The sequence below is a fragment of the Hipposideros armiger genome, unplaced genomic scaffold, assembly GCF_001890085.2.
Source record: "Hipposideros armiger isolate ML-2016 unplaced genomic scaffold, ASM189008v1 scaffold_108, whole genome shotgun sequence".
Classification (NCBI taxonomy): domain Eukaryota; kingdom Metazoa; phylum Chordata; class Mammalia; order Chiroptera; family Hipposideridae; genus Hipposideros; species Hipposideros armiger.
The window spans coordinates 1,133,419-1,157,398 of record NW_017731458.1 but is presented as its reverse complement, the minus strand read 5'-3'; the positions used below and the strand labels follow the sequence as shown (position 1 = coordinate 1,157,398).

Genomic DNA, 23,980 nt, shown 5'->3' with positions numbered 1-23,980 from the left:
CTCAAGAAAGAGGCCTGCGTCATGTGACTCTTCCTTATCTGGCACCGCCTCGGCCGCAGTGCCTGACGGGAGGCAGAGCAGAGAACGAGGGCGTCGGCCATTTTGTGACTGTTTCCTGTGGAACGCGGTGGTGGCCGTTGGGTCCGAAGAGTGAGCGATTTTTCGCTTCGTTTTTCCTGCTTATTATCGCCTCCCTTTTAGTTTGTAGAGCGCAGTTATGGGTCGCAAGAAGAAGAAGCAGCTGAAACCGTGGTGCTGGTATCCTTTGTCAATTTTAAGTCGAGGCCGAGCTCGGGCGCGCGTTTATAGTGACTGGGACTGGGAGGCCTGGCTTTGGCCTATGGCGGAGGGTGTCTGGGATCTAGGCCTGGGGGTGGGGGTTTTGATGGCTGTCGTCGGATTTGGGAAGTCTTCTCGGAAAATAGGGTCTCTAGGGCGGGAGGCTCTGGCAGTTGTGGGTCGTGGGACTCCGTGACTAAGGTTCTTGCTTTGGTGCGAGCGTTAACCGACTGGGAGGCGGCTTGGACCACTCCATCAAGGACAGTGTCCCCTAAGGATACTACTATTCTGCCATACTCGGTGGTTTGGTGACGATTCAACAAAGGGACTTTTTTCGAGTAAAACGCTGATTGTAGGGAGGATTAGCTGAGAGCTTTCGGAGTCACGCACTTTTTCCTTTTTTTTTTTTTTTTTTGGTTTTTTTTAAAGAATCGATGGTTTAGTAAAGGCTTGTTAACCCTGATTTCGAACTTTTTTTTTTTGCGCGCGCGGGGGGGGGGCAGGGGGAGAGACTAGCTTCCGCGTCTCACCCACGGGCGCCTTAATCTTCCTGAAACGTTCTCTTGCAGGGTGGAGTTTCTTGCATCTATTACCTAGCTTTGCAGGGCTAAAAAAATGCTGCTTAATGTAGCATCCTTTTAATATTTATTCCCGGAAGCGTTAATACACTTTACGTTAGTTGGTTTTATTTACTCTCTTGTCCCTAAAACCAGTTTGTTACAGAACTACATTTATTTATAGAATAGTTAAACGTTTAAGTTTTGTAATATGCTTTTAGGGAACTCTTACTAGTGAGATAATTCTCAGTCTTATTAATGTAACTTATCTGAGTTTAAATACGTTCCTTGGCAACACAAGTTCATACGGAATTGCAAAACTATGGATTGTTCATACAAAATTCTGCCATTCTTATTCACTATGAACTTATTCTTAGATTCTAAATAATATAAACTTAAATTCTAAACATTAGGTAAATCTTAATATTTCGATTATTTTTGATCTAATGAATGCATTCTGTCTTGACATAAAGTTGGGGATTTTTTTTAAACATTGAATCCTTCCAGTCAGTAATGTGCATTTGTAAAGGTTAAAATAGTGAACAAAAGAAAAGTTAATTTCACATAAATCTCTTAAACACGGAAATTTTACAAAACTATTACTGTGACTTACTGAAATGTGTTTAGAGGTAGTGAAGAGAGATTATGGGCTTCCAGGAACTGTGCTAAAATTACTGGGTAAATTAATCCCTAATTGTTTAAATATCAAAAGCAAAGTTGCTGTAAAGTACCGTTTTGGTTTTACCGGTAGTTCCCATATTTTAATGTTACTCCTATTCTATTGTATGACAGGTTTTTAAAAAGTCGGCAGTGTCATTATTGTGCTATTTTTGTACCTTAACAATATTGATCAGGTATTGTAATAGAGATTTTGATGACGAGAAGATCCTTATACAGCACCAAAAAGCAAAACATTTTAAATGTCATATATGTCATAAGAAATTGTACACAGGACCTGGTTTGGCTATACATTGCATGCAGGTAAGAGTTTATCTTCTGTATTTAATTTTTGTTTCCTTGTAGTTTGGGAACAACGTTGGAAAAAATCATGAATATTTCTTCCATTGTAGGTTTCTTTTCTTGTTATTTATTGGAAAAGAGCAGATAAGATGGCCAGTCAGTTTTTTTTTTTAAAAGCTTGTTCTTTAGCCAGTAGAAGATATACAGTTTATTTTTTTTATGTTTAAAGAGAGTTTATATTGGTATTTTAAAATTATTGATATATTTCATTCTATGTTAGATTGGTGATAGTTAGGTTCAGATTGTAAAATATCTCCTCAGTACTTGAGTTAGAAAACAAGGATCAGTGATTTAAATTTTGTGGGCAATCTGACCACTTCTAATCCCATAAGAATTAAGACATAATTAGTTGCCATTACTCACTGCCATTGAAGGATTTGTTACAATCTTTTGCTTGGAACCAGGCTATTTCAGTTTATTCCCCAACTGTTTTGGAATGGTAACGTTGTTTCATTTAATAGTTTCTTAGTTTCTTGGGCCCTTTTACTACTAGGTAAGGAGAGCTTTGTAATTTTTATTTTTAAAGATCTAATAAGTACCGTTATGTTTTATTCAACATTACTTCTTTTGCCAGTTTTAGAGCTGCCTGAATTTTTGCCTAATTGGACCTTGGATGTGAGATGAGTAAATCTCTATTCATTGGAAACTACTATTGGTAGGAAGCAGGGAGGTAAATTAAAACAAGCCATTGCTTCCCCAAGTTTAAAAATAAATTTATATAGATCCTTTTCATTTCAGTTATGTCATTATAACAATAATTTCATATCCATTCAAAAATATTTCAGAGCCTACTACATGCGACCCACAACTTTCCACTGTGGCAGTCCTAAATTACATGTGGCTATTTAAAAGAAAATTAAAAATTCATTCCCTCAGTCACATTATAGTCACACTTCCGGTACTCAGTAGCCACTTGTGGTGGCTGATGAATGACTATTGTATTGGATAGTGCAGATACAGAACATTGCAGTTTATCACAGAAAGTTCCTGTGAGACAGCACTGAGTATACAGCAAAACAGTCACCATTGTTGAATTTAGATTTATATTGAGGAAAATAATCTGTAAATATTTTGTCTTATTGTGATAAGTAATATAGAAAACTAAAAATAGAGGGTATAGAGAAGGCCACAAGATAGTTAGGAAAGGCCTGAACTAGAAGCTGACATCTGTAGCAGAGATCTGAAAGAAAATGAGGTAGAGCTTCCAAGGAACAGCAGATAACAGGCCATATAGCATTTACCTATTGAAGGAAAGGGAAAGAGGTAGCAACCTGCTACTTTATATTGGGCTTGAAGGCTACTGTGGGCCATTTTCATTAATTCTGAAATCGGAGGTTTGAATAGAGATATAACATGCTCTGGCACCTTTTTTTGAAGGACTGTTCTGGCTGTAAGAATAGACTTGTAGAGTACAGTGACATCATTTAGGAGACGAGTATCCCAGGCAAAAGATGATGCAACAAGACCAGAATTTGCTGATGGATTAGATGTGGAGTATGAAAGAAAGTGAGAAATTAAAGATATGAAGGTTTTTGACCTAAGCAGTGTGAAAAATGAAGTTACCATATACTGAGGTGTGGAAAGAGCTGCGGGAAGACAACTAGGCTTAGGGATGAGGATATCAAGATTGTTTTTATGTTGATTTTGAATATGGGCATGTTAGCTTTGAGAAGGTTTCTGAAGATCCAGTTGGAGATGCCACATTAGCAGTTGGATCTACAAAGTCTGGAGTTCAGAGGGGTTGGAGCTGGAGATAGAAATTTGGAAGAATACTGTATACGAATGGCTATTTGAAGTGATGAATATCTTTTCGTAGGGGGTAGAATATAGATAGAAAAGAGGTACGAAGACTCCATGTTGGGCTATTCCCAGCATTTAGAGGTCAGAAATTTGAAAGAAATCATTCAAGGAGATTGAAAAGGTAGGGAAACCCAAGAAAGTAGTACCCTGGAAGCCAAATGAAGTGTTTCAAAGTAAGTTATTTAACTGAATTTCCAAATGCTGGTGTAGGTCAAGAAGACTAAGATTGGATTAATCAAACTGGAGGTCATTGGTCACTTGCCAAGAGTGATTTCCTAGAATGATGAGGATGAAAGCTTGATTGGAGTGCTTTCAAGAGAAAATGATAAAGTAGAGGCACTCTTTCCAGGAGTTGTACTGTAGAGGACAGACAAATGGAGTGGAAGCGGAAAGGAGATTAGTTGAGAAACTGTTAGTAACATTTTTAATAGACTAAGTGCTTCTATTTATATAGTCTTACTATACTTTAACAGCAACCTGTGAGATGGGCATGGCAGTTTAATCAGACACCGCCTCTAATTTTAAAGATGATAAACCTAGGACATTGGTAATTTAGATAGTTCACATCATACTTGTTCCTCTGTCTTTTCAACCAAGACCATACTAACTTATACTAGGCAAGAGTCTTAAGAAATCTAATTCTGGCTGTACTGTGTTGGGATGATTTTTGTTATTTTTTTTCCCAACACCTTTTAATTAGTATATTCTTGCTATTATCACTTAGAAATGTAGTGGAGACCAGTTATGTGAACGTAATTGTATTTCTTTAAAGAACATGAGTTACTTCATCTGCATTTATCAAAAATACAATAGTAACAGTCCAAAAACTAGGAAACAGTGATTGAGTCAGTTAAGTAGCTTTATTCATGGATCGTTTAATCGCAATAATGAATAGTTGTTAAAGATTAATCAGAAATTAAGGTAATTTCTGAACTAGTTTTGCACACGTCACTGTTTGAAGTCTTTGAGATACATCTCTAAGAAGAAAACACTGCACTTTTTCTTTAATTACCTGTGTAACATGAAAGTATCTTGGGAGGATAGAAAAATTGAGTATTCCTTGGACAAATATATTCAAGTCATTAGCTTAAATCAGTGGTTCTCAAGCTCAAGTATGCATCAGAATCACTTGGAGGGTTATTAAAATACAGATTGCTGGCCCCACCCATTCCATAGGACTAAGGTGGGGCCTGAGAATTTGCATTTCTGATAAGCTTGCAGCTGCTGCTGCTGCTCTTAAGTACTTTGATATCCTTCCACCTTTTGCTGAAGAAACGAGGACAGACAGGGATTTGACCGCATTGGCGGAAGTTATCGATGTTCGAGGGTTGGAAACATTTGATTGAGCAAAATCTGTACAGTGAAAAAAGCCCTAGATTCCCAGTGTTTTACCATTAAAAACTACTTTTCCTCTGTGACCTACTAAATAAATTCAGAGATAGATAATGACAAGCTCATTATGGCAGTGCTAAATGCCTCAGATAATGCATTAGTTATGGGTAATGCTAACTGTCAGTGTCACTTTTGTAGTCATAACTACAGGCTTGTCTCAAGATCCATTCTTGGAAAATTTACTTATTCTAATTCTCTTAATATAATAAGACTTTCATAAGCTTTACTTAATTCACACTTGAAACTTCTCTGATTTGAGTAGAACTACAGTTTATTGCTGATAATTCAAGCAAGATAATATGATAAACTTGAAATAGTGTTTATTCTTGAGCCCTGTGTGTTTTTTATATACTAGATTTAATTTTGAAAACAACTCTAGAAGTTAGGTACCATATAGGTGCAGTAAACTGAGTCTTAGGTCAAATGATTTGCCCAATCTCACATGATTAGTAAGCAGCAAAACTGGGAATTGAATCCAGATAGTCTCACTATAGAACCAGTCACTCTTAACCATCATACTAAGTGGTCTTTGTCTAAATAATTTGGATTTACTCTCTGAAAGACTTTATGAGGCACTTTTGTCTATCTGATGGAAATTTGGGGGGATTTTTTGTGTTTTTGATAGGTGCATAAAGAGACAATAGATGCTGTACCCAATGCAATACCTGGTAGAACAGACATAGAGTTGGAAATATATGGTATGGAAGGTATTCCGGAAAAAGACATGGATGAAAGAAGACGACTTCTTGAACAAAAAACACAGGGTATGCTTTTTCTTAATATAGCTTCACCCATGAAAGTATTACTACTACTTTCAAGTATAAATTGAATGGTAGATTTATTCGGAATTCCAATTTTAAGTTCTATTTTTTTCTTTTTGTCTTAATGTTTAAAGTTGTATATTGATTTGTATGTATGTAATACCATTTGGATCATTCCAAACACTGTAATACTTTCATTCATAACTGAATACCAAATATTGAGGCCTTTGAAAATGAAGGTACTTGGCTTTGATTTATGTAGCCACTAATTGTAAAAAAATTTTTTTATTTGCAGCCATGTACTATACAGATGATAGGAGCTGTTATTAATCACCTATGGAATTTTTTTGTTTTGGAAAGCATTACTCTTGGTCATAGTTTACCTTTCGGGGTGAAATAGCTTGGTTTTTTGTGTTTTTTTGTTTGTTTGTTTTGGTTTTTTAAAGATTTTATTGGGGAATTGGGGGGGGAACAGTGCTGGGGAATTTGGGGAAGGGGAACAGACAAGTTGCTGTTCTTTTGTTCTTCAGTCTAGTTGTGGAGGACGTCGCTTCACTGGCCCATGTTGGTATTATCATTGCGCTCTTCCCAGGTGAGGCAGATTGGTCGCCGGCCACTGGACCGCCGCTCTTGGCAGCTCACACTGGCTGCTGGCCACACACAGTAGCCTTATGGCAACCAACGGCAGCAGGGGCTGCAGCCTACAGGTGGAGCTGTTGTTCACCATCTTAGCTGTAGAGGGCAGTGTCACTGGCCTCACATGTGGGATCACATGTGGGTTCACATGTGGGATCTGGACTGGGCCCTGCTGCTCAGAGCTGGTACCCAAGCCAGCTGTTAAAACCAACGTGCCACTTGGCCAGCCCAAAAGCTTGTTTTTTAAAAATAAAACTGACAGGAGAATTATTTTTACTTCTCATAGGATAGGGAAAGGATTTTAATATAGGTTGAAAACACATTTGAAGAGTAAAGAACAGTATTAATATTAGCTGAAATATTTCTGGAAGAAAAGTCTCAATAATTGTGCTGAAATAATTTTTTTACATATTGAATGTCTTAAACTTGCTTAGTTTTTTTTTTCTTTAACTGGGAAAAATTAATTAAAATTTTTTTAGCAGAGAGTCAAAAAAAGAAGCAACAAGATGATTCTGATGAATATGATGATGATGACTCTGCAGCTTCAACTTCATTTCAGCCACAGCCTGTCCAACCCCAACAAGGTTATATCCCCCCAATGGCACAGCCAGGACTACCACCAGTTCCTGGAGCACCAGGAATGCCTCCAGGTAGCACATACGGTTTCTTACTATTTAATATTCTTAAAACTTGATTAATGCGGTGTAGAAGTATTACATTCTTCCTAACTTTTTAATATTAATTTGTGATTTTTTTGTTGAAATTTTTGTTTTTAGGCATACCTCCATTAATGCCAGGTGTTCCTCCTCTGATGCCAGGAATGCCACCAGTTATGCCAGGCATGCCACCTGGGTAAGAAAACTTTTAATTGGTTTGTGGGCTTGTGCCTAGTGATGACCTTTCAACTTGGGTGTTATGAATTAAATGTTTGCATATTTTTTTGCTTCTGAAAGGTATGGGCTCTGTAAATATTAAAATTATCTAATAAAGGGATAAGGAATATAAATTTGCCTCTGAAGAGAATAGATCTTTGGGTTTTAGGATGTATGTAGGCAGCCATCTGCTTCAGTTGCATCTGATGTAATGAAAGTAGTTGGTTGTAGATTTGAGTTTCTGAGATTCAGAACTGTCCATGACACTTTGTGGTTGTGACAAGAAGCAAACTCTGTAAGTGATTTAAATAATTTGTCTCATCATCAAGAACTAAAATAAATAGGTGCTCGTGTGCCCATCACTTTTACTTAAATATTGTTGGATGTGACAGGTAAACAATACACTTTCCCACTGTATTTTGAAAATCACAGTTAGATTTTGATTTTGTCATACATTTTCACAGATTGCATCATCAGAGAAAATACACCCAGTCATTTTGCGGTGAAAACATGTAAGCATCTCATTCATGATGTAATTCAGGAGGTATAATCATAATGTCATTTTCTTGTGTGTTTAATGGTATCTATTCAGTTGATTTCAGTAATTTCCTAACCTTCCTCATTAAAACTTCTAAAACTTGCAAGCTGATTGACACAGTTCTCTGAAAGGAGGGAAATAAAACATCTTTGAGGAAATAGTAATAAATTCATATATAAATAAAGCATTTTCTAAATGTGCGGCTATTTTCCCCTAATTGCTAAAAGTAATGGGAATCAATAAAAGGGTTGATATTTGAGAAAGAATATATAGTCTTTTGTCAGATTGTATGCTTTATTATTATAGAAGGTAATTGAATTTTCTTCTAATAAAATCTATATATAGAAGTTAACCTTCTGATAAAAGTCCTAAAATCAAGAATTCACAAACTTGTAATTTTTTAAGTGAATTGGACATGCAGATGAACTCTAGGGGAAGGAAAATAAATAATGGGTTATGTTTTTAAGTAATGGCTTAGTGTTAGCTATTCTAAGTAAAAATTAGGCAATCTAAGTTTATTTTCGACTGTCTTTAATATTGCTGGTAGTCTTTCTGTGCTCCTCCAAAAACTTATCTCTACAGTATACATTCAGTATTTTCCTTTTGAAAAATCTGATGACTTTAAAATAGAAATTTTTATTTATATTCTGTGTGGCTATTTTCCAAGTGAGACAAAAGGTGATTTTGCTTTCCAATTGCACATATTTTAGATGAGGTCTCTTGTATATATTAAGGAGCCTGTAATCTTGTTCCTAATGGCTTTAAATATATTAAAATGTTTTGCCAACAAAGACTGAACTCCCCACCTCCCAGTTTTACTGGTGAACTCGAGTTTGCTGGTTTTTAGAGGATTTATTTTGATAGGATTGTTTCAGTGTTGTATGTTCTTTCAGCTTGATTTCAGTATTAGGGGTCAAATTCAAGTCTTTTTATTTATTGTTTCAGGATTTAGCCAGAATATTTTCTAATTGTTTATACTGTTGATTAACTTCAGTTGTTTCTTGAAATTTGCTTTCTAATAGAATGATGCCAATGGGTGGAATGATGCCACCTGGACCAGGAATACCACCTCTGATGCCAGGCATGCCACCAGGTATGAAATATTTTGACAATTTCTTTTTTAATATGACTGGCATGTTTTATTCTTAAGTACTTTAGACATTATATTCGTGGGCACTGGTGCAATGTAATTTAAAATTTTTCATAGGTTGGTGACTTCTTTTTAAAATTACCATGAGAAATGTTATAATACTCCGCCCCCCTTTTAGTCTTAAAATAGTAAAAACGGGTTTCAAAGCAGCCAAAATGAGCCACAGAGCTTGTGCACTAAAGTTCATATCCTTAAGAGTAGTTGTATTTGTTAGGAATATTTTATACAAGTAATAGAGGAGACTCTAGCAAGTAATAGAGAACTTGAACAAACTGGACATTTAACAATTAGACATTATCTCACTCAACAAAAAGAAAAGATTGAATGGTTTAATGATAGCAAGAACCCGTGCTTTTTAAATTTTCTGCTTTATTAACCTTAGCTTTTCTCCTTTAGTTATGTCACTAAGTGGTAACAAGATGACTGAGGCAAGAAAGGGTATCAACAGCGATGTGCTTTTTCTTTTATTAGAGAACAAAGTAATTTCTCGGTATTATTGCCTAGAAATAGGTCTAGTGGATCTTTTAGCTGCAAGGGGGCCTGGAAAATGCAGTAACTTGACTTTCTAGACTATAATGTGGGGAAAAGGATTTGATTAGCCAAATAAGTGTGCCACAGAAGCCTTCAAGACGCTCTTATTTGGTTGCCTTGCTTTTTTATACTTAATCCTAGCAAGTTTGAGTTGTAATCATAGCAGATTTAGAAGTACTCAAGTGATAGTTGATATAACAGGTCCCAGAAAAATAAAGCAGCAGCAAAATTTTAATCATTGCCAGTAAGCTGTTAATTTATAGGCAACAGCTCCATATACATAATGCTCTAAGATAATTTCAAAGTAATACAGAATAATCAATCTTCATTTGATAGTGTGCACTAGAAGTTTTAAGTTATGTTGAGGAAGCTTAAAGAATGAACTGGTGATGCATTTCAGGAAAATTTAAAGTGTTTAAATGGATAAGTTAATTTTCTGGGAAAATTTTTGTGGATATGATATGTGATTTATCAAAGTTTTTACTGTAATTTGCATTAGAGTTCAGGGAACATCTGTCAGATGATTGACATAATTTTCTTACATGTTTCAAAAGGTTTGCTAAATTAGTAATATCACTAAGTTTAATTGCTGCTTTGTCCAAATACAGGGTCTCTCTAGTGGTATCTTTCACTTCCCAAAATTCTGAAGAGATGCAAAAGAATAGGAAATTTGAGGCAAGGTTGTTCCAAGGGGCAAAATGCCTAAGTTCTTTGGATTTCATTGAGCTCATCAGTCAATTGTGAGCAACTTTGTTGTATAGAAGCCTTTTTAATACGTTATATTGTAGCAGCAAAGTTTTGGGGAAATACTTTTTTTTTAACTAAATGCTTTAACCACTTAGGTCCTCCTTTCAACATTCTTTTGTACAGGTATGCCCCCTCCTGTTCCACGTCCTGGAATTCCTCCAATGACTCAAGCACAGGCTGTTTCAGCACCAGGTATTCTTAATAGACCACCTGCACCAACAGCAGCAGTTCCTGCTCCACAGCCTCCAGTTACTAAGCCTCTTTTCCCCAGTGCCGGACAGGTAAGGTGAAATTCCTGAAAAGGAGTGCACTTATATTTATAGGTTAAGTGCAGTTGTTACAGAAATCTATGAAATTGTCATAGGTCAATTTTTTGTTAATTCAATTTTAGTAGCTTATTAAGCATAGTAAGATGGCCTATTTTCTTCCATGTTTGCACACATTGGTTTCCTGTACTAATAAAAGATTGATTGGAGCCAGAGATAGTGTATTACTTTTTTTTTTTCATAGCTGTGAACTCTGGTTATTCTAACTGTAGATAGAAGTGAAAGTTTAATTTTTGGGGACTTAAATGTGTGATAATGTTTAGAGGTCTTCTTAGCTATTGAACTGTGAGTAGAACGAAAGCAAAGCCAGAGATGAAAATTCTAAGATCTTAGCAGATCATTGGTTGGGCTCTTCCTCTAATCTAGGACAGTAACAATACTGCACACTTGTAAAAGGACAAGTAAAATGTCCGGACAGTAAAAAAAAAAAATTTAGGACAGTAAAAATGATGCACACGGAAGGGCATCATTTAATTGTTTTTGACCTACTCTCACTTAATTTCCTACTAGTTTTGTCTTCAGAGCTCAAACCGAAAAATGTTTCTGTTATGTATATAGCATGTCTGTAATGGTTGTTACCCTTTTTTTTTCAGTGTCATTCAGAATTAAGCAGATGTGTGTAATTCATTCAGAATTTAGAAGATAAGGATGTATGTTCTTTCTCACTTTAAAATTATTCCTTAGATGTTTTTTCTTTGTTTGTAGTTGCTAAATTAAAAATCATTACTTCTTAAGTGCCCTTTAAGCACATTAACTTAGGATTTTGAGGTGGGTGGCGATTTTGTTTATTGAGAGATGTTAAATTTTTGGCAAAAATCTTTTGTAGAGTCATTGATAGAGAATTGGATTGAAGTGCCGGTGATCCTTATTCTCAGTTCAAGGTAGCATTTTTGAAACATCACAGTGCAAAACAGTTTTAGAAAACAAATTGGTTAACTAGGTGTATTGGTATAGAATTAAAAGGTTTATTTTGAGGCTTATACTGTTGTAAATGCATTAACTGCCTACCTCTTCAAATAAATCAGATTTGATTACATTATATTTTGCATTTACAAAAACTTAATCTATACTAAAAAAAGTCTACCACATGGCTTATTTTCACCCATTTGTTTGGAGACTTTTCATTGTTTCCTTTCTTTTATGCTACAGATGGGGACACCTGTAACAAGCTCAAGTACAGCTTCATCCAATTCAGAAAGTCTGTCTGCATCTTCTAAAGCTCTGTTTCCTAGCACAGCACAAGTACGCAGGAAGTTGCAGTTTAAAATTGTTAAAATGGCTTTATAAATTAACCCTTTGGACCCTATTTTAAAACTAAATCTTTTCCCAAAAAATACACTATTTAATTTCTTTTTTTAAGTAAGATTGATGGTATATAAATCAATGCTATTTGAAAAATTGAACTCAGAAAAAAATGTTCCCCAAACTTCTATGGTTCTAAAGGGTTAAAAGCATGTAAGCAGTAAATGCCTTATAGTAGCCAATGGTTAGCCTGATGCATGATTAAGCTATTTTGATTTATGCCATTTAATCTAATGCATCACGTGTAATGTAAGGAAATTGAGTACTCTGCATTTGGTTCTAAAGTTGTCCTAGTCTACATGTTTCAGATGTTTGGTATTACAAAAAGTAACACATTTGTTACTGGTAACTTTATACTTAAAAGATTCTTCTAAATCTTTTTGTTCATGATACTCCAGCCATTGTTAATTGGGAGGGTATTGTGTTACTATATAAAGAATATCTCTGAAGGACATATTTTTAATGTGTCACCATTGATATTTTGCTATGCTTAGTAACTGAAATTTATCCAAACATTTGTAATCTGTAATTTCTAACTTTTTTTTTTTTGAGCTGCTTGGTAGATTAAACAACTAATTTAGAATAGTAAAAATAGAACATGTGCCATTCCTTTATATAATAGTATATTTCATCAATCTGGAATAAATATAAAGCTTTGTAAATTAAATAGCTTTTGGTGAGGAGGTAGATGACATCTGAGAAGGATACATATGCAGTCTTATTTGTTTTCTTGTTTCCCATTCTGTGTTTTGGATGTGACTTTGACCCAGCTTCTTTTGATCTTTTTATGTGTTATCTTGAGTTTTGTGGAGCGTTTGTCATGTTAACTTTGTTTTAATTTAATGTTTGGTCCTTTATTGAATGTTGTTGTCTTATTTTTACGTTAAATTGGTAATAGGTATACTCAACTTTGGAGTTTGAAGTTTCGTTGATGAAAGATTATGTTTTACAGGCTCAGGCAGCTGTCCAAGGACCTGTTGGTACAGACTTCAAGCCCTTAAATAGTACCCCTGCAACAACTACAGAACCCCCAAAGCCTACATTCCCTGCTTATACACAGTCTACAGCTTCAACCACTAGTACAACAAATAGCACTGCAGCTAAACCAGCTGCTTCAATAACAAGTAAGCCTGCTACTCTTACGACAACCAGTGCAACCAGTAAGTTGATCCATCCAGATGAGGATATATCACTGGTGAGTTGTTTACAGTTTTTACTAAGCAGAATTGGATTGAATGTCATTGTGGCAGCTTGTCCATTTGAAAAATGTTAATTTCTACATTGATGGTCTTATGATCTGATTTAATGCTTACTAAGTGGTTTTTACCATTCTGATTTTTAAGAACCACAAAATAAAGTGAATAATGTTTGTTTTGATCTTAGATGTATTCCCTTTCCCCCAGACTATTTCTAAAAGAAGTCAGTAAGTTGAGTTCGTACTCCTAAAAATCATTTTAGTTAGACATACATTTGTAAATTAATTGAAAAAACAATTCAGTGAGGTAGAATCTGCAGACCCCTGGAAGCCCATATATACCTTCTTCACTAGGTACTTTCTTGCTGAAACAATTTATAATTTCTAGGAAGTTTTATCTGTGCTTCAAATATAAAAATAGGTGAGGTTTTCTTAAGGCATCGAGATTTTAAGTCATAGAACTGATTTTTTGGGCAAAAGTAATTGGTTGAAAAGTAAGCATATGTTTTTTTTTTTTTATTATTCTATAAATAAGGTTTTGGATGCTTGCCTTTATACTTAATGAGTCTCTGTTAATGAGTTCAGTTGTTTAACATCTTGCTTATTTTTATTCCTAGGAAGAGAGAAGGGCACAGTTACCTAAATATCAACGCAATCTTCCTCGTCCAGGACAGGCTCCCATTGGTAATCCACCAGTTGGACCAATTGGAGGCATGATGCCACCACAGCCAGGCATCCCACAGCAACAAGGAATGAGACCCCCAATGCCGCCTCACGGTATTCTTCTTTTTATGTTTATTGTATTTAGTAGGTTTTTTGTATGTATAGTGTATACACACACAATAAATTTATGTGTAAAATAACATTACATTTAAAAGTACAGTGCACGGACCAACTCAGTCTATTTTTTGTGTTTTAAATGTGTTTTTTAGGTCAGTATGGTGGTCATCATCAAGGCATGCCAGGTTACCTTCCTGGTGCTATGCCACCGTATGGGCAGGGACCACCAATGGTGCCCCCTTACCAAGGTGGGCCTCCTCGACCTCCGATGGGAATGAGACCTCCTGTAATGTCGCAAGGTGGCCGTTACTGATCTCACTTCATCCAATCTAATAGGTTTGGAGATTAAACCTTTTCTCAACTTGTGCTGTTTATATAGCCAAGCTTCCGTCAATAAGGCTTCATTGTGACTTTAACAAACATTATCTTCCCACATACCAGGAACTATTGGACATTTATTTTACATGGGAAAAATTATTTGGAATAATAAAGCAGGAACTTTTCCTGAAGTTGCAATTTATACTGTATGGCTTCTTTTTCATGTTTCATCTAGGTTTTTAGAAGTGAAGTATAGTAAATTTGGTTCGTTATATTGTGAAGGCGCTGGAATTACATGAACATACCACCTTAATAAAGGCAAGTTCTGTAAGCTTACATTGCTATTTGTAAAGTTATGCCTTCACAGCACTTCAGATGCTGTTGGACTTCATGTCCCCAACCTAGCTTGGTGAGGGCTGTAACTATTTCCAAGTTAACTGTACATTGGAAGTCTGAATGTGTAACAATATTTAATGTATTTAGAGTTCCTCATGTTGCAGGGTTTACGAAATCTGACCCACCAAGGTCATGTGACTTTTCTGTACTGTTAAACTTCATTGTAATAAAATGAGAGAAAAATTTATGCCTTTTTATTCATAACCCAGCTGTGGACCACTGCCTGAAAGGTTTGTACAAATGCATGCCACATTAGACGTCCACATAATAAAATTCATAGTTACCAATCCAGTTTTGATATATTATTGGATTCTGTCTTTGAATTATAGGTGGTTCCTTTGCTGCATGTTTTAAACTGGACAGTATAGAATTGTATGTTAGTGCTTGATTTAACAGAATAACTTAGGATGCATATGAGTCATTACGTAATAGGTATCACATCTTTATATTGTGTCATCTTTTTGCCCTGTTGGTGTCAGTACTTTTTAGATGTCATAGATATTTAAAATGTAAACCATAATATTTCCTCCTTCCTGCTGATGATATTTAGAGCCTAGTGCCAGACCCATTCATTTCCTTCTGCATGGACCTCAGAAGCTTTTCAGGTGCAAACTTCTAGAAGCTTTGGTACAAGCAGTGATAGCTTTTTGTGCTATTAATAGATTGGTATATTTTCTAAGTGTAATGTGAGATACTGTGTGGCTCTGTTAGAATGGTTAATAGATTTGAAATTTTTTGTTATGTTCCTGAAAGACTATATTATGTCTTTGATTAGATGACTATCTTCTGTTTATTAAGCCTAAGTGGATTACTGTTAACCTTTTTATCCTTGGAAATTTGAATGTTAACTGTTCCTATGGAGAACATTGCTGTAGAGATGACTGGTATTATTCAGTATCTTGTGTTGCAAGTCTCATATAATAGCTAGCTCCTGTTGTCCTTTTTTGGCATCCACTTTTTAAATCTTTTACAGAGTAGTTTTATGCTTATTGAAGTATCAAATGACCTGTACAGAATATAATTATTAATATAACAAACTCAAGTTGAAGCTAAGACTTCCAAGAAAACGGTAACATTTCTTTATAGCCTTTATGTAAAGGTGTAAATATTAGACATGAAATCTGAAGTTTTGTTTTTAAAAAAGCATTAACTTTGTAGGAAAGTATTGAAAAATGTTTTAATCATCATAAAAGAGTATTTAAGTGAAAAGTAAAAGTTATTCATTTAAACAAAACATTGCAATTATTAAAGAGCTGAGGGCTACTTTAAATTTGATATTTTGCACCAGTGGTTTTATGGCTCGTGCTGTGGTACCATTGGGGTTCAAAATAATTGGAAAAGGCAACATCCATGTAGCACCAAGAATGCATTTGATCCTCCTCGCAATCAAGTCTCATACCCTTCCCCCCACCAAAAACTACCTACTTAGTTTTGGAATTCACACATACTTAGATTTGGCAGCACATTTATTATACCGCCAAAGAAAACCCTGTGTTAAATCTTTAAGGTAAAAATGGCATGATGTTTCAAAAATTATGCAAAGCTTTATTTGCATTTAAAGCAAAAAGAGCTGATATTTTGTGTCAAGGTTTATTGCTTTCTGAGGTCTGAAAGGAGAAAATACTACTTTTAAATAGGTTACAGAATTTTCTTTAAAAGTCAGTTCAGTGTTATGCATGGCACTTAAACTTGAACACACCATGTCCTGTGTTCTGTAGGTATATGGCCCAGGTGGTGCCCATTTGGTATATTTAAAGTGTAATTTGTGCATTTAACATCATAATTAAGCTTCTAGAAAAGACCTTTTACCTAACTGCTTCTGGGGTCCATAGGGTGGTGAAATCATGAGTGGAACAAATTACGTTGAAATAATTAACTCCTACTTTGACTTAATGCTTCCTTAAATAATAGAGTTGAGTCGAAGTATCTACCCTTATAGCAGACAACTTTTGGGACTTGATATATTCAGGCAGGCATTGTGGTTGCCATAATTTAGGAAGTTACAAGAAGAATGGGGCTGCCACCCTTGGCTCTACCTTAACGTCCACTCATATAAGCTTTTAAAAAAAAACCAAAAATGACTTAAACATTTGTCTGGCACTAGTTTCTATTGTATAGATTTTACTATTGTATGACAGTAACAAGACCAGTGGGTGAGGGACAATTTTTGAGTGACTGCTGGAGTTACCATTTGATTTAAATACTTTCTATTTTAGTAATATCTCACACATTTAGCATTAGGAATGGGGAAACTACTCAGTGTGCTTCTATTCCACTGATCAAGTTACATATTGAACTTAGCTTAATTAAATAGACATTTGGGAGGGAGATCCCCAACAAAAATAATTATGGACTCAGAGTGGAATTATAATGGACAGTAGTATTTTTTTTAAACTACATTTTTTTTCTTTTGCTTGCTTGATCATTGGGATTTTTTTAAAAATGCATGTCTTAAATTAATTGGGTAATGTTTTTCTAAAATTAAAATTTTCTTCTTCCTATAGCCCTGCCATAGGACAGGCTGAGGCTGAGTCTCAGTGTTGCCCTGTTCAGTCTGAGGCAAGTGGGATTTATTTTATTCCTTATAGGGGCTTTCACAGCTTGATGGCTGTTGGATATTTATGTCCCCAAACTTGCAGCAAGTTTGGTGAAGGCCCCTAAATTTCATTAAAAGTAGGATTTTTATACTCTTGGCAGAGAAGGCTCTATATTAATATTCACGTTTGACTGTGGTGTTAATAAAAAGTATTTGATATATGTTACTTTGTGTTATGTAATATTTAACAGCCTCGTAAAGCTGTTATTGCTATATTGAACTTTAGTAAATTGACAGAATTTGACATTCTTAATTTGGAGGCATGAAATGTTTCATTTAAATTTTCCACTTTTCACTTTTAGGAAAACCTTGCTGGTTATTTTATCCTCAAACGATTAAATTTAACCTCAAGGATAAGTTTAATTATTGGAAATGCCACTGGATACTGAATGAATCCTAACGTTATGCATTGAACACTGAGGTTGAAAGATCAGGTGGAAATGCTTTTGATTTTTACTGTTTTCAAAACCTCACCACATTAGAGCAAATGTTAATGTAGAGCCCTGTGGAAAGTGGGAAGGTGGTGTGTGTGTGGCATGAATGCGTATACACTACACATTTGAGATAATGAAAGAGTCTGGGTATTGCAGACCTATCAGTATGGATAGATAACTAATTTTCAGGTAGCCAGACTGAATTCATATCGTGGTAAAGTTAGTATATTGAACTATGGTTTTGAAATGGTTATTTTCAGGTTCATTTTTAGCCTTACTGCACTATATTTTATTCAATATGCATATATGAGAAGTATCCACATTTCTTTTCAACTAAAGTTTGCTTTTATTTGATGAGAAAAGCCGTGTTTATGTCTGTATGTTGTAGTGGGTAAAGAGGGAACTGGAAGAGGTCAAAACAGAAACCTGGATTATTATCTTTGTTCCTTCCTGTGTTTAAGCCACCATTTTATCCAGATAGCATGTTCCTCTGAACAGTAACAACATACAGGACAATGTTTAGCAAACCCAGATTGTGTTTCTGTGTTGTTTTAATTCTTGGAAGCATAAAGAAAAAAATAGCATTAAATGAATTCCAAATTTGCACCTGTTTAATTAAAACATATGCTTTTCTCTGTAACTGAATCATGGGGGGGAAGATTTTAATGTCTGATAAAAGAATTTTGTCACAAAAATATTCCGTTGGAATATTTTATAACCTACTCAATAATTATACCTTTTAAGACTCCGTAGTTGGAGATGTCTTCTGTTGCACTCACTATCCACCAATGTACTGAAATATTCAAGAGTGAAGTTGTTGGCAGAATTTATTGGGGATAATACAGTTATCTAAATTAAGATGTAGTTTCTTTGATATTTCTGTAGGTCTGTGGCTCAAATACGATATTAAGAATTACATAACTTTCAGGGGTCTATTATGTCCACTGGTAAAACTTGGTAAATGAAAGGAAATGTTAAGTCACCTCTTCACTGAGATAAAATTTTGTTTGAGTAAATTAACACTTGTATTGCTTAGGGAATAAAAAAAAAATTAAGCATGTACCCTAAAATTTTGTGTAAATCAGGTATGTCTTTTTTAAAAGGTGGTACCTACCTACCTAATATTGAATAACCTTGTATGTTATTCCAAAATGAAACCATTTTCTCTTAACTAACTTTTATGGAACAGTCTTTAAAAGGAGGGGTTCAGTTATAAGACTGTTGAGTATAAGAAAGATTTTTGTAAGTAAATATTCCCTTAATTATACTTCTGCTTACTAACTCATGACTTGAATATTAGTAAAGTTCACTGGTTTTTTTACCCCTTAGATTTTTGTTTTCTGTCATCTGAATCATTTTAATAAATAACTTGTTTTTCTAGCATAGAAACCATCTAAGTTTTCTGTGTAATATTTTTTGGCAAAATAAGCAGTTACTTTAATGATACATATATATAGTGTTGTGAACATACTGATACTCAAAATTTTGTAATGTTGAATTATCAGAACTATACTTTTAATCTCTTGGCTCTTAAGTATCCCCTATTATGGATCTCATTCAAAGTAATGCATAGGAAATGAGGAAAACAAGACTTTAAGCTCCCTAATACTGTAAATATCTCCAACTTTTCCAAGTCTTTTCATGTTTTTGTACTTAGCATTTTTGTTGGGAAATAACAGGTTTGAAAGTAGCATTTTTAAAAAACTAGATTTCTTTAGTGGAGGGTCAGAAGAGAATTAATTGCTTTTTATTAGCATTGTTTTTCCTGCTCTGGGCTCTATACATTTTTGCATAATAATTTGGCCATAAAAGGAAGAGCTTTTCATTTTCTTCCCAATTCTGGAAAATTAATAGCTTGAAACTGTGTTAGTTTGAAATTTTTGAACCATTTTTATAAATCTGTTCAATTAATAATGTGTCCTCAGGGGAAAATACCTATATTTTGTTAAGCAAGATGTAGAAGTCATATTAAGCCAGAAATTGGAGACCCAAAGGAGATCTTCATTGAAGCTAATTTGAACTATTTGCATTTGAAGCAAATCAAATACTCTTATAAAAAATCAAGACTGGTTCATGTTAGGTTCTTTAGGAGGCATGTAATCACCAGCTATCTTATGAGAATATGTTTGTGTATGTTTCTATTTTGATCAAATTAACTACAGAGAAGATACATGTGAGTAAACGTTTAATGATGATTATGTGAAACCCACCCATTTTCTATTCTGTAATGATGTGTAAGGTGATAATGGCACAGCTTCAGCAATGTGCTATGTCAGGGGTTTGCGTAACGCTGTGTTTATAAAATGGTGAATTCCTTTATTGGAAAGCCCTTTGACATTCTTACTGTGTCCAGGGTTTTTAAAAAGTCTGTATGCCTTCACCTTCGGTGAATTTTTGAGGAACTGGCATTGAAATTCATTGATGCCCAACTTGGATAAAAATGAAGAATGGTGTGTCCTGCCTAGTGAACTACACAGACCAATAGTGATTATTTGGGAGAGGCCATTGTACTGTTTTGTTAGACTTAAGAACCTTAAATGTAGTGAAAGGTAACTGCATTCCTGCTCTTGCTTTGCATTTGTTATTAATACTTCACCAAATCATTTATTATGATGTAGTTTATTCTCAATATTCAGATACTTCAGCAATCAGATGAAAATAAGATTTGCAGCATCACACCCCAGTCTCTAATAAAACAAGGCTGCTTAACTACACAAGTGAAGCAAGGGAAGGGTTATTAAAGTTCTCTTAAGTTTGAGTTAGAAATGAGACATGTAGTTATTGAGGAAAGCCTCCCTTTTAGCTGTTAGCTTGCTTTAGCGTACTTCTAGGAGAAGCAATAGAATTTACTTTTCAACCCATGTTTTTGAAATTGAAAATATAAGAAAGTGAAATCAGTTTTTTGAAAATCGAATTAGAAACTATTAAAAATTGTTTGCCTCTGTGGGGTGTGTCTGCATATACTTAAAATTTAGAAATTATCACATTAAAGATTTTTTTCCCTAGATATATGCCCCCCCCTTTTTAGAGTAAGCAAAATTTCCATGTAATGCACATTGGAATTCATAGTTTATTAAAATTGAGCTGTATCCAAGACATATACAGTGTTATTAACTCATTCTCATAAGGTCACTCTAACAGCTAATATAAAGTAATTTTTGTAAGACATAGAGAAAGGAATTTTAATGTATTAATGTCAGGCTCTGAGGAAATTTAATGCACATTGACTTTTTAAAGTATGGCTTGAACTCCTCAGTTTAATACAATTTGTGTTTTTGTTAACTAGCAGCAGAATTTCAGCATTTGCTACTTACTGGTAGAGAAGAAAAATCCCACAGCCCTGCCAGTACAGGTTAGTTTAATCTGTAAGTACCTGATGTTCCTATTTTTTTCAAACATATCCATATAACCCACACAAGGAAGAAAGCTGTGCAGTTTCTTAAATGTGAGTATAACTCTTAGATCCATTGGACACTTTCAGACACTCAATACTTGGGCCAATTAGCTCTAGGTTTGTTAAATACAACTTAAGTTGTAATAAAGGTGTAATTCTCCTTTATTACCTGATTGTGGTTGGACTTAAATAGATAACATTGTACATAAGAGGAAAAGACAGTGAAAGTTTCTGTTGGCTGTGTGCTCATTTTGGTATATGATAAGGAGTGCAGGGCTTGGAGTCCAGGGCCTTTTAACCTAAGCCACTTCTGTGGTGGTACTCATTTACCTTTTAACTTTTTACAGTATGAATCAACCTAAAAAAGTCAAGTTTCCTCATTTCTAGCAATGATAAATGGTGTGCAGTCATAAACTAGAAAATGTTTTTATATTGCTGTTTTGTGTTTTTAGTACTTGCTGTAAATAAGTACTAATTTTGTTCCTCTTTTTTGTAAACTATATCCTAGTCTATTGGTGCACCACCACCATTTGTTCATTTTATTTTGAACTAAGAGTAACAAATCTTTTAAATACTCAAATGAAAGCTGACCATCAAGAAAACTAGATTGATTCTTTGTGTATTTCTTTTGAGGGGCAGTGGGGTTGTAACAGGTTGTAAAAGATATGTTAAAGTTTTACTTTCATTGGTTCTACCAGAGTTCATTGTTTTGAACCACCCTTGAGAGATTTCCTTTAACCGTTAAATATTGTGCTCTTATGTTGATAAAAATTTAATATCGAGGAGAGAAGAATCAAGTGTACAACTTAGTTTATACAAGCCTAAACCATCCTTCCAATCTGTAGCATTGACTGGGATGCATGGCTTCCTCCTTTACACCTTAAGTGTAATGCTGTCTAATTTGGGACAGTATCCATACAACCAGCTGATCTTGTACTCCTATTAAATTGGGATAGTGATTAGCCACTGAAAAGACATTATCTTAATGTTATTTTATGTGAAAGTCATGCATTCAGTTAAATTTTTTCAAACCTCAATTTATCAACATAAAATATATTTTATAAGATATCCACTTGTTTTTAATATAAAATTGCCTAAGGGCTTAAGTTTCATTGCCTTTCACAGTTTAATCTGTATAAGAAATGGCGTAGATACAGTGAAAATGGTTTTCCTTAAAACCATCTCTTTAAAGCTGCCTTTCTGGTGAGTACTGTTTTATACTTTTATATATCACAGTTTTTCCTTTTAAATTTAACTGAAACAGGACACTTTGACCAAAAGTGAGCAATCTGGATTTCTACACACTCTTTAGACATTACCTGAGTTGGGAATATTAAGAATAAGAAGGTGATTATTTTACTTCCTCTAGCATTTCCCTCATAATCTGGGCTAACTTTTTTTCTGACCTCCATTTAACAGACTATAACTACAAAAACTTAACACATAAATTATTTCCTTTTGGTGAGATGGAAAAGTTTTTACTCAAAACTGTCTAGCATTTACAATTCTTTTAAGCTGAAAATTTTCTTCTTAGTTGATAGCCAAAAGATTTTTCTCTATGCTTTTGGTTCCCATGTTGCATAGGTGTCAAATTTAAATACCAGGATTCCTGTCTGTTCTTGGTTGCAGCTCCTGTTGCAGTGATTTGTAGGCAGTTAAGCTGAGGGTGGGGTTGAAGGAGGGCTGGCCTAAAATATGGTTATGTGGGCTAATTGCTTACAGGATTCTCTTTGAGACTTGAAAATTGCCAATCTATTCTTTTAATTTTTGTTTTTCATGTACAGTTGACATTCAATATTATATTAGTTTCAGGTGTACAGCATAGTGGTTATATAATTTACAGTGAATTCCCCCTGATAAGTCTTCCAGTGTATTTTTAAATCACTCCTAATCTTGCATGAAAAACTTAGCTTAGAAATACTGATTTTTGGGACTTGTATACCAGTGAAAATTAGCTTCTCGTTATATTTTTAGTTATTTTATGCCCTGTTTAATACCTTCCTTTAGTGTAACACATGGATTTCTTCCCGTCTAGTCTTTAGCCACATCCTAGCTAGTGTCAGTAAATGCTAATGATGTTTCCATATTTTATCTCCTGCTGATCTTGGTAAACCAAAATGAAGAGTCAACTCTAATGCTTTTTAGTATGAACAATGATAGTGTTCTAAAATCTGAGAATTGATATCTGAGTATGTGATAATGGTGATGTATTCTTCTAGATAAGCACTAAACAAAGTATGGACCCCCAATTTATGTCTTTAAGATTTAAAGTGAAGTAAATTTCTAAGGAACTCTGTCCTTTCCTAGCAAGGATAAGCAGACATTGAAAATTTGGTAAGTATTTAACTTGAAATGCATGTGGTAGTGCTGAGAGTAAGTAGCCAAATTGCCATAGTTTAAGATAACATTTAGACATGAACAAGAATTTTCGACTCCCCTTTGCGACCTAATGTTATGTGTGTCTAGCAGCTTTATAAATTTGTGTGCAAAATAATTAAATTGAAATGTACCTTACCCCTTTATCTGGCTTTTCTTTTTCTTTTGTTTGGTGCTTTAAATACTAATGTTATATTTCAAGCTTTTTTCAGGGTAAAACTAAGTGGCTGGTAAAGAAAATACCTTCAAGAAGAATTATTTAAATATTTCTATTTAAAAACCCAGTGGTGACTTTCAGTTTACTTAAGCCTTCTGTTTTCCAGCACCAGTTAAAACTGACAGTAGGCAGCTGATCGCAAAAAGGGGGGGGAGGACCTTTGCTCTTTCTGGAATATTTGTAGGAATCACTGTATTACAGTAAAATGTCATTAATCCAATATGTGATTTTCATGGAAGCAGTGGTTTTTAAATTAAGAGAAAAAGGTGATGAGATTTGGACTCTCTCCTCTCTGGGACGTTGTATTAATAAGATAATAAATGGAAGTTGAAGTCAAAACGCTTAATTGCTACAGCAGGGAAG

At 34.7% G+C, this 23,980-nt stretch overlaps 1 protein-coding gene across 7 annotated transcripts; it reads left to right on the top strand.

Annotated features, from left to right (window-relative positions):
• Positions 1 to 65: 65 nt before the first annotated feature.
• Positions 66 to 23,546, top strand: ZNF207 (zinc finger protein 207). Of its 7 annotated transcripts, none has more exons than XM_019646984.1 (13): positions 66 to 258; positions 1,691 to 1,817; positions 5,674 to 5,812; positions 6,925 to 7,095; positions 7,222 to 7,297; positions 7,782 to 7,829; positions 8,878 to 8,948; positions 10,407 to 10,564; positions 11,759 to 11,851; positions 12,864 to 13,106; positions 13,724 to 13,883; positions 14,039 to 14,222; positions 17,105 to 23,546. In XM_019646984.1, exons 1-12 carry the CDS (start codon positions 218 to 220, stop codon positions 14,197 to 14,199), a joined length of 1,488 nt encoding a protein of 495 aa, XP_019502529.1. In that variant the 5' UTR covers positions 66 to 217; the 3' UTR covers positions 14,200 to 14,222; positions 17,105 to 23,546. The 7 variants fall into 7 exon arrangements, with proteins under 7 accessions (XP_019502529.1, XP_019502530.1, XP_019502531.1 ...); XM_019646985.1 differs by lacking the exon at positions 17,105 to 23,546 and adding an exon at positions 14,440 to 14,891 and having other exon boundaries at positions 67 to 258; XM_019646986.1 differs by lacking the exon at positions 17,105 to 23,546 and having other exon boundaries at positions 67 to 258; positions 6,928 to 7,095; positions 14,039 to 14,890.
• The last annotated feature ends 434 nt before the right edge of the window (positions 23,547 to 23,980 follow it).

Excerpts from the sequence above, each read along its gene's own strand:
- ZNF207 (XM_019646984.1), top strand. The coding sequence starts at position 218 with ATGGGTCGCAAGAAGAAGAAGCAGCTGAAACCGTGGTGCTG. Across the intron at positions 13,107-13,723 it reads CAGATGAGGATATATCACTG|GAAGAGAGAAGGGCACAGTT; the intron begins GTGAGTTGTTTA and ends TTTTATTCCTAG. Across the intron at positions 13,884-14,038 it reads ACCCCCAATGCCGCCTCACG|GTCAGTATGGTGGTCATCAT; the intron begins GTATTCTTCTTT and ends TGTGTTTTTTAG.